General features: G+C 50.8%; 1 protein-coding gene across 2 annotated transcripts in view; it reads left to right on the top strand.

Moving 5' to 3' along the window:
• The window catches only part of MAP2K5 (mitogen-activated protein kinase kinase 5), a 393,759-nt gene extending 382,969 nt beyond the window's left edge, over positions 1-10,790 (top strand). For both annotated transcript variants that reach the window (XM_006886624.1, XM_006886625.1), the window contains one exon: positions 10,574-10,790. In XM_006886624.1, the coding sequence (XP_006886686.1) occupies positions 10,574-10,678 (105 nt within the window). In that variant the 3' untranslated portion in view covers positions 10,679-10,790. The remainder of the gene's footprint in view (positions 1-10,573) is intronic.
• The last annotated feature ends 354 nt before the right edge of the window (positions 10,791-11,144 follow it).

Here is an 11,144-nt window from a genome sequence, read left to right as displayed (position 1 = left end):
CATGGCCTGTATCAGGCGCACCTTAGTCTCCAGAGAGACACCATTGCTCTTCAGTACTTTGGAGAGGTCCCTAACAGCAGACTTTCCCATGGCAATACGTCTTTTAGTTTCCTGGCTACTGTTGCTGAGAGTGTTGACTGTGGAGCCAAGCAAACTAAAACTGTGAACAATCTCAATCTCTTCACCATCCATCCTGATGTTGCCAATTGGTCCAGTGGTGAGAATTTTTGTCTTCTTAACATTGAGCCTCAATCCATATTGAAGGCTGCAGTTCTTGACCCTCTGCAGCAAGCGCTTCAGGTTCTCCTCAATTTCAGCAAGCGGGGTTGTGTCATCTGCATAACGGAGATTGTTGATGTATCTTCCACCAATCTTGATCCCACATTTCTCCTCATAGAGCCCAGCCTTCCGGATAATCTGCTCTGCATGCAGGTTGAAAAGTATGGAGACAGGACACATCCCTGGTGTATGCCCTTCCTAATTTTGAACCATGCAGTGTTTCCTTGCTCTATTCTGATGACTGCCTCTTGGTTCAAGTATAGGTTTCTCATTAGCATGATCATGTGTTCTGGGATTCCCATTCTTCTCAGAGTCAGCCACAGTTTGTTATGATCCACACAGTCAAACGCCTTTGCATAGTCAATGAAACATAGATATATATTCCTCTGGTATTTCCTGCTTTCAGCTAAGATCCATCTAACACTAGCTATAATATCCCTAGTACCACGACCCCTTCTAAACCCAGCCTAGACTTCTGGCAGTTCTCTGCTGATGTGCTGTTCCAGTCATTTTTGGATAATCTTCAGTAGAATCTTGCTTGCATGTGAAATTAATGATATTGTTCTATATTTTCCACACTCTGTTGGATCATCCTTCTTTGGGATTGGTTTGCTTACAAAGTTTATATACATTGTTTCACACTATTCATCCTTCACATTGTGTTTCATGCAGTTGTTCTCATGCATTATGTTTTATAAAATTAATCAGCATTGGACTCTGCCCATCATTACCCTGTCTTTTCACCTGGATCCTTCCCCTGCATCCCTCCACCCACCAAACTCTGCAACCTTGTGGTTTCACCCCTACCCATCCTCACCCCTCTGCTCCCACCCCTTCCACCACCCTTGATTTTCCATACATGTTTTAGTAGTTATCCTTCTATTTTTATAATAATGGTCTTATGCATGATTTGCTCTTATGAGACAGCTAATTCGCTCAACATAATGCTCGCCAGTCTCTCTCAAGTTATATGGTATTTTTAGAAATTGTAGCTCCTGAGTGCTGCATGATATTCCATTGTGTGAATGCACCGCAATTTCCCAGTTCATTCGGTTGTGGTTGGACATTTGGGTTGTGTCCATGTCCTTTCAATGGTAAATAACACTGCTATAAACATGATTGTACAAATCTGTGTGTCTCACTCAGTTCTTATTTCTTTGGGGTATATTCCTATTAGTAGAATTGCTGGGTATTAGAAGTTTCTGTGTTCAACTTTTTGAGGAGGTGTCGAACTGTCTTCCAGCGTGGTTGTACTATTTTACAGTCCCACCAACAGTGTATGAGAGTTCTCACATCTCCACATCCTCTCCAACATTTATCACTTGCTGCCCTACTAAACTTCACCACTGCTTCTGGGGTGAGATGGTATCTCATTGTGGTTTTGATTTGCATCTCTCTCATTACCAATGATTTTGAGCACTTCTTCATGTGTCTGTTGGCCATCTGAATATCTTCCTCTGTGAAAAGTCTTTCCATGTCTTTTGCCCATTTTGTAGTTGGATTTCATATCATTTTTATTTTATACCCTTCTTACTTTTTAAATGTTGCTGTATTTATGGTTTTCTGTCCCTTTCATTCCTAGTATTATCTGTATTTTTTTTTCTTTCCTTTACCAGCTTTATCTGAAGTCTTTGAAAAACTGATTAAATTGATAATCTCTGTGCTGTCTTTCTCTGGTAAGTTTAGTGGTGAGGACTTGCACTGCCAACCCAGAGACACATGGTTCTCCTCCACCAGCTGTTCCTTGGGAGAAATATAGGCCCTCTTCTCCCATGTGACGCAGTGCCTTTGAAAACCCACTCTAGAGTTAGTTACGAGTCACTTCCAACTCAGTGATACACAACAATAACACAACATGATTTTTCTGTTTTTATACCTTTGTATCCTTGTCTTTATTATTAACTGTCTTATATTTTCTTCACTTTTATACTTACTAAATTAGAAACTTAACCCATAAATTTCAACTCATTTTTATCCTGTTATTGTTTTTCTGTCAAGTCAGAACTGACTCACAGAGAGTTTTCAAAGGCCATAAAGTACACAGGAAGGAATTACTCATCTTACCTGACGAGCAGCTGGTGGATTCGAACTGCTTGACTTTGGGTTAACAATACAATTCCTTACCCACTAATCCAGCAGAACTTCCCTCTCCTCATCCAATACATGTCTATAAGGCTGTAGTTTGCTTCCTAAGTGTTGAGTTAGTTGCATTCCATAAATATTTCTGGGTAGTGTCTTCATTAACATTAAGTTCTAAGCACTATGTTGTTTTATTGTTATTGCTACTGTGTGCCATGAGTTGATCAGGACTCATAGCGTCCCTGTGAGCAGGGGCTCTGAACCTTGCCCTATCCCGAACCAACCTCACCATCTATAACACACCTGACCCCCTTGTCACGGTCACTGTCTGTCTTTTGCCCATTTTGTATTTGGGTTATCAGTCTTTTCCTTGTGGAAGCCCTGCAGGATTCTGTAAAATTTCATTATGAAACCCGTGTCTGAAATGTTTTTCCCCCAGTCGGTAGGTTTTCTTTTCACCCTATTGGGAGAAGTTTTTTATGCACCCAGGGACTTAATCTTTAGAAGGTCCCATTCATTGACGTTATCCTCTCCTGGTTGTGCACAGATAAACTTTTTTAAAAGTCTGTTTCATGTGGCATATCTAAGAGTCTGTAGAGGGTGAACTTTCAGATGGCCTCAGTCTCTCATGAGAACCTGTCATACTCTCACAGTTCTATTTCATACAAACACACAGAGCGCCAACTGTTCAAACTCCAAAACTTGAGAAGTAAGAGGGAGAAAACAAGAGGGAACCCATCCTCCTGAGCATCGTATCTGGGACTCCATATACCTGTACCTGGCCCCGGGCTCCCTCTCAGGACAGATTCCACTTCCCAGACACAAGCCCTTGGAGAATTATCTAGAGCAAGGCTCACTCCCACACTCCCTCTGACCCCCTCTGGTTCTGATTCCGTAGAGCCTCTGCTCAGTCCAGGACTTCCCTACTCACCCCTACAATCGTCCTACCTGAGGCTGTGCTGGGAGAAGCTCCCACTGACCCCCTTCAATAGGCCAGCAGCACTGTACTGCATCAGCTCCCTCAGATACACACCCATGGGGGTACCCCCTTATCCTGGCCCGCTGGTGCTGGCCTTTGCCCCCCTGGCCTTACTGTGTCACACTGTTCTGTAAGCACAGGCCTTACAATGACTCATGGAGAACTCAGAAAACACCATGTTCTCTCAGTGGGCCATTTCCTGAGCAAGTCTCAGTGCAGGAACACATAGATCTGCTTGGAGGAAAGGTGGGGCGCTCCTTGACCCCCTTAGATGCCAACATATAGTCTAGCATGGCTACAGGTAAGCAATTTGCTGCTAATAATTGAATGTTTGGGAGAAAACATCTATTTCTGTAGCCATTGTGAAGATTAATCCCGAGAAGGTTGATTGAAATGGCATGTCACAGCCGCAAACCATTTCTGAGGTCTTCAAGAGCTAAAAGGGTACCCATCCCCCCACTCCAACATCTCCATCCATGAAAAAGATTTAGAAATCAGAGGTTGGAAAAGCCCATTTTCAGAACAAATACTTTGTGTCTGGAAGCTCTGCGCCCATGGCCTTTGCCCAGCTCCGCTGAGCAGCCAGCCAGGCTCCGAGTTAGCTGTGCAAACGGGGCCTGCCCCGCTCTGCTCTCTGCTTCACCCCAAGTGCATAATCCTGATGCTGCCCTCACTCCTCTAAGCATGGCATGTCTGCCGTGAGGACGGTCCCCTTTAGTCCTCACGCCCACGCTGCACCACGCATTCTCTCTTCCCCTGGGATGGGGTGGGAGGACTCAGTGAGCCCACCCACAACTGAGGCCAGCCAGTACCAAAACCTGCTGGGTAACCAAACCCAGGAAGTGAGGTGGGGAGGGAACTGTCTTCCACAGCACTGTAAAAATCTGGGTTAAAAGATGTGCTTACCTGTGTGACCCCCAGTCACCTTCCTAAGAATGGCCAACACTTACAGTTAGAATGGTCATTTAGCACCCCCCCCAGGGCCCAGTGCCTGCTGGGAGAAACCAACCAGAGATGGCAGCCTGGGCACCTGGCCAGATAACCGGGGAGAGAGCTCAATGGGGCCAGACCCCAAACTCTTCCTCCTGGGGTTGCCACTTCTCCCTGGACAGAGGGGTCGGTAACAGTGGAAGCCCCTCTGCACAAAGATGAAGCCAGGAGCATGGATGACCCCAGCGGTCTACTTCCGAGTCATTAATTTTGTAGGTGAGGTAATGTGGCCCTTCCCAAGCCGTCAGGACTAGCTAATACGATGGCCAGGTTTTCTGGCTGTCCAGGGCTCCGTGCACCACAGAGGGGAGATGTTTTACCGAATTAGGCACAGTGGATTCACTCACAGCTCCGCTCCAGGCTCCTTCGCAGCCACCTCCCCGACCACATCCTGTGATGCCCACCCAGCCCAAAAGAAGCAGTTCAGCCCAGAAAGGACTATGATTTATCACCCCATGGAATTAATACTCTCCAGGCTGCCCACAGCCCTGCTGCTTGCCAGCAGCTTAACAGACATTGGACGTCTGCTGTATGTCCTTCCACAAATCACTTAACAGCACTAATCCAGAATGTTCTCCTGGATGAAGAGGAATTCAATTGATAATTTTGAAACTAACAGTGGAACACTTGCTATAGTAAATTATGGACAGAACCTCAAGAGTCAAATAGAAGGAAATAGTTTTGTAAGAATGTGTGTGTGTTCATCACAGACATTTGTGTAACATCCTCCATGAGACCCCTGTCGAAGGACACAGCAATCCTTGGACTCTGTGAGCTGGCTCGTGGGTGAGAGTTGCCATCTTACATCAGCGTCTCATCTAGTTCTTTAAAGAAAAGAAAACCCTCTTGTATGCATCTCTTAGATAGTAAACACGCAAAGAAGCAGCCCATGTATTTACAGCTCTCAGTGCATACCATGAAAACCCGATCCACCTGCTTATTAGATGATTCACTTGCCTTTTCCTCCTCAGCATCCGCTAAATTTACACAGAAGCTTAAAAAAGTGCAGAAAGTTTCAGAGCCTAATCACTGACAGTACCCCCAGCTGTTCATACCCACAAGGTGTGGTCAGAGAAGGGGTATTCACGGCTGACGAGCTTCACTGTCACCATCAAGGGCTCACAGCAGCCTTGACCCAGCCTCACTTTTTGGGGTGCTGCATGGTTGTCCGCTAGGCCACGTGGAGTGCTGTGACCCAACATTGGTAGGGTGCCAGGCCTCTGGACTCCAGTATTGACCTCACATATCCACCTTTAAATCAGTGACCCTCACAACCCTAAGATTGTCCAAGCAGCCAGCCCCACAGCAGCCTTTGTAGTTGTCAGCCTGCCTACAAGAGCGTGGGTAACACACAGGGATCTAATGGCATGAGGCCTTGAGCCAGTGCCTGCTTCATACACAGCAAGTGTTTTCTGAATCGGTATAGACATCACAAAGAGATGCTGTGTTGTTTGTTGTCTTAGGGTCAGTTCCTACTCATGGGGACCGTGAGTATGCCGAGGAGCACTGCCCCACCGTGATCTTACCGCTGCAGCCTTTGAGAAGCACGTCACTAGACCTAAGTTCTGAGGTGTCTCTGAGCTTGCACCACCAGCATTCAGTTCATAGTCTGGCACTTAACCATTTATGATATATGTGGACTCCCTTATAAAACACATTGTTATTGTTGTTATTTGGTGCTGTCCAATTGACTCTGACTCATAACGACGCCATTTACAACAGAACAAAACCTCACCAGTCCTGAGCCATCCTCACACTCTCCTGTGCTCAAGCCTTTGTTCAGGTACCACGTCAGCCCATCTCATTGAAGAGCGAACCTCCACCTTTCCAAGCATTCTGTCCCCTTTCCAGGACAGGCTCCTCCTGACAACATGCCCGAAGTACAAGACTGAGTCTCACCATCTTTGCCTCTCAGGAGCACCCGGCCTACCTTCTTCCAAGTTTGTAAAATAGAGGCATCACCTTTTCATGCCACAGACATTAACTGAGGACCCGTGGCACACCAGACATAGGGCAAGACCTTGCAGTGACGCCAGCAACTCAGAAATGGTTCAGATACTGTGATGTTCTCTAGGACATCGTTTAAAGGAAAGAAAGCGTGGGACCCCAACATAAATAAACTCTAATTCAGAAATAAACTCAAAGTTCAACTGAAGACAGACAGCCCCTGACAAGTCCTCACCTGAGCCCCTCCTCCCCAGCCTTTTCCCACCTCAGAGAGGCTTAGAACCCCCACATCCCGCATAAAGTGAGACTCTACAGAGGCAGAGGCACAATCTGGAGAAATCTAGGAAGCCTGTTGGCAGAGGAGTAGTTTTGTTGACCAACTTGTTCTTTCTTCTCAGTGATTGTTTTCTACAAGGCCCTCCATCTCCCAGCACCACTGCCTCCCTCCCCATCAGCAGCATCAGTGGGCAGGGGTCCTGCACAGGGTGCTTCCTGGCGTGTCCCCTCTCTCCCCGTGCCCCACTTCCGCAGCCTTCCTACCTATTGCAATCCTATCCTTTTCCCCTTCATTATGTCTCCATCTTCTGTGGTGAAGTCTGTGGACCATAGTACTTCAACCCTCACCGATTTAATTGTTGCAATTGGCCCTGAGAGAATCCAGGAAATGAGAGTGGCTCCCACTGCCTGGTGATGAGGCCAGCGAGACTCCTGAGCAGCTCGGGCCTGGCACACACCCTGCTGGGCGCTGCAGACTTGGCTGCCAGCCTGCTCTGCATGAGGTTGGGAGGCCTCGGCTCGAGGCTGCTGCCTCGGGTGCAAAGATGCACTCAACAGGCAGTGGGCAGGTCCTCGTGTGTCCATTGTTTTTTGTAGCATAGTGGGCCACCAGAGCCCACCCCCAGCCCTGCCTCATGGAGACCCGGGCCTTCAGATTATTGTTCTCACAGACACAGGTGAGCTTGTGTCCATGTGCAAGGATGTGGGGTTAGGAGTCCTGTATTCCACTTCCAGCCCAGCCGTCCACTTGGATGATCTTGATGTTTACCTTCCTCTGTGTCAGTTTCCTTGTCTGATAAGCAGAAGGCATTGCGCACCTTGAGATTAAGCTTGAGATTCAGTAAGGGCAAAATGGGGGTACCATCGGGGCAGTGCCAGGTGCACAGGCTTGTCCGTGGTTGCTGGGCTCAGGGTTAGCATGTTTGGGGTGCAGTTACTGAATATCTCCAGGCACTGGTTTCAATAGGACCTCGGGAGAGCCTGGGACTCAGGACCCCTGCAGATAACCGCAGGGTAGATGAGTGATTGTTGTGCTTTCCCCATAATCGTCCATCAGATTGTTTACTTGTTCACTAAACTTCTAAGAGTACCTGATTGTCATGGCTCAGGTATAATCTGGGGAAGGGGAGGACTGTACCCTCCAGAGCCCCTGGGGCACAGGCCAGCCCTGAAAAGGCACCAGAGTGGAAACCAGGCAGCCTGAAGCCATCCCAGCACCTACACCAGCCACTTCCCACTCTCTGCATCCTCTTCTCACATGTTTCTGGGGACAGGAAGAAGGAACGCACAGGCTCCTCCCCCAGGGTTGACATTGGCCCCTTCCCTAGCCTTTGCCGCTCAGACTAGAACCATTCCAGGAGCCTTGGCCTGGTTCTCACTCAGAGGCGCACAGAACATCAGAGATGCAAGGAGACTGGAAGTAACTCAGAGGGGAAGATCAAGGGCATCCCACCCAGGGAGGACTCACAGACAGAACCCTGCTCCCCCACAGGGCTGGAGGGAGAGGCAGAGTCAAATGAGACAACTGAGAGGTGAGGCGACAGGGACCTGGTCCCAGGATGGTCTGGGCTCCCTGCAGTGTCAGCCCTGCCCTGGGCAGTCTCAGTCAGCACGGTGGATTCAATCCCCAAGGGCGAGGTGCAGTCCGGATGCAGGTTCCCGACCTCTGCCTGCTCCAGTTCTACCCCAACAGGCACAGGGTTACTGTGTCCTAGTCCCACCTCAGGGAGCCCCAGCAGGTCAAAGCTGACATCCCTGCAGCCCCCATTCCTCCGCTGGGAAGGGAGGCAGCTGTGAGTGCTGCTTCGGTTGCAATAACGGAAACCAGCTCAGATAAGTTTTAACACCATGCTTTCCAGCTGGACTCGTGGACCTGCAGACAGCAATACTTCCAGGCCCAGTGTGAGGCAGGAATCTGGCAGGGCAGCCTCCCTTCCCCCACCCCCCACCAGGAAGCTCCCAACTCCAAGTATCACAGCCCAAGACACCTAGCAAAGCTGGGACCTTCCCCACCTCCCACCTGCATCTTCCCCTCCCTGCCTCCCTCTGTGATCCCCCTCCCATCTCGGTACCCCACCACACCATCAGCAGTCATTGGGGGGCCATGGTGCATAGGGCAGAGAAAGCATCAGCAACACATTGAGTGCTTCATCCAGGACATCAGGAGGCAGGCGCCACTGTCCAGCCAGGAGGGAAGTCCAGGACTGGGATCAGCAGTGGCCCCATGTCTGAGCAGGGGTCAGGGGAGTGGCCTTCCCCGCCCCCTCCCGTGGGCACAGGGGTGGCACCCCATGCAGGGCGACCAGCAGCCTTCCCATGGACTGGAGGAATGTCTCCCCTCTCCCCTCCACAGTTCTGCTCTGCTTGCTCCTGAACAGATGATAACAGAGCTGGAGCATATGGGCCCCAAAGTCACCCGGCATTCTGGGAAAGTGACACTGTTACCCCGGGCTTGGGGGGAGGGACCCAGCTCCCAAGCACAGCGTCTGCCTTTGTTCTTCCGGAAGGGCAAGGGGTCACCTCTCCTGAGCCTCCTGAAAAGGAACTGTGCACACTCTGGCTTTAGGAAGAATTTTCTGTATCCAGGCCGTGTTCTGGGAAGCAGGCCTCAGGTAGGTGCATGTGAGGACACATTTGGCCCTGTCCTTCTCTCAGCCTTGCACCCAGGACTATGAGGGACCCACCCAGTTCAGGGCCCATCTCCTCTTCCCTCAGGGGTCATGCGGGTATCTCTCCGGAACCTCCACAGTGTCAGAGCAGGCATCCGGTGGGCTTTAGGCCGCCACCTCTGACATTGTTCTCTGTGTTAGAACTAGGTGGGGTGCTCCCAGGATGGTACGCTTTGCCTGAATTGAAAAGCTCAGTTAAGGAACAAAATGTCAACCCCAGAGTCTCCTTTCTGTCCCCAGAGACATCTCATTATGACCTGTGGTCCAGGTGGGTAGGGGCCAGGCCTGTCCCTCACAACCCCAGAACTGGGGCATTATATCCCAACTGGAGGAGCCCACCAAGAGGTAGCTGCCTGGGGGTCTGAGTCCCCCGAGGCCACAGGTCAAGGCTGGGGGGTTAGCCCCAGAAGCTCAGCCCAGATGGCGGTAAGGGGACCTCCCATCCTCTCACAGAGCATCTTAGTCGATGCCCCTCCGACCCTGCTCAGCACCAGAGACCAAATGTGACCCCTGGTGCACCCCTGTCTTCTGTGTGGGCTCACAGTGTGGGGTCAGGAACAAACCCCATGTGTTCCCTCACAGAGACATCCTTGGTGCAGAGCAGGAACAGGAGATTTTCTCTTTTCTTCTACCTTTGACCTGGGGCCCTGGGGGCCCCAAAGCTGCCCCTTTTCTGACCCCCTGGGAACTCCCAGAAGGCCCTCAGATTGTGAGTAAATCTGGGTGCTGCAGGTTAGCAGGGAGAAGATGGCCCCAGAGATCTGGGCAGAGTGAGCCACGAATACATGGCCCCAGATACAGCCCGAACTTCCCACGAGAGGCCAGATCAGACCCTGAGCCCCAGCACTGTCCTCCACGACACATGACATGATGGTGGTGTGTTTACAGGCGCAGTTTTGACAAAGAAGACTAAAAGGGGTCGACAGAGCTAGTGACAAGATGATTCTTTGGTCTCTGGGCAGCCACTGGACCAGAAAGCTGACAGCGCTGGGGACAGGGGACAGGCGACAGCGGCCAGCTGTGTGAGGGTGCTGTTCAGGGAGGGCAAGAGTTTGATGGGTCCAACCTCAGTTCTCCAGCAGGTCAGTTGGCATTTCGGGAAAAGTCAGCAGAGCGCCAGGCAGAATCAGGTCGGTGTGTGGCACTCCAGACACATGGCGCTGCCTTCCACCCCGCTGGCGACAGGCATGGACTTGCCTGCCCGAGTGTGTTCTCCAGGCTGTGGATGGTGGCTCCCTTCTCACCTCACAGCGCTTTGGGGGCAACACAACATCCAGGCTGAGAACTGGCCTTGGGAACTTGAACAGTGTGCATGTGAGGACCACCTATCTCAGTCTGTGTCTCTTCCCTACAGGGTCACCCATTCATCATGCAGTTTAATGACGGGAACGCCACTGTGGTGTCTATGTGGGTGTGCAGGGCGCTGGAGGAGAGGCGGAGCCAGCAAGGGCCAGCGTGAGGCCTCAGGGCACAGCCCAGGACTGGTGACCAAGAGGGACAGCTCCACCTGTTGCCCCTTCGTCTGTCACCTGCACCAGAAGAGCTTTGGGGACCCTGGGTTTCCTGCTCTCTTTCCTGGACGCTCCCAGCAATGTCCCCACTTCCTGTACCTGGACCCTCCCCAGGGCGCCCTCAGGGTCAGCCAGCCCTTGTCTGGACATGCCCTCACCCTTCTGGTCTGGCAGCGCAGAACAGTGAGAGCAGAGGCCGCTGTTACACTGCCTCATTCCCATGTCCCTGCCATTTTTAAGGGTCAGTTCCTGTCACCCACAGCTGAGGTGATGCCTCGCTGAGAGTTGCTTGATGTAGTCAGTCTGTTACCTTCCCTGGGCTGGAGGTTGAAGCCACCCCCAGGCAACTGCAAGTACCTCCCTACCCTAGCACAGCACAGCCCACCCACCAGACGAAAAACCAAGACAAGAAGA

The sequence above is a fragment of the Elephantulus edwardii genome, unplaced genomic scaffold (genome assembly GCF_000299155.1).
Source record: "Elephantulus edwardii isolate Elephantulus edwardi_28Jun2011 unplaced genomic scaffold, EleEdw1.0 scaffold00050, whole genome shotgun sequence".
NCBI lineage: Eukaryota > Metazoa > Chordata > Mammalia > Macroscelidea > Macroscelididae > Elephantulus > Elephantulus edwardii.
Note: the sequence above shows the minus strand (reverse complement) of the source record. Positions and strands in the feature narration are given on the sequence as shown.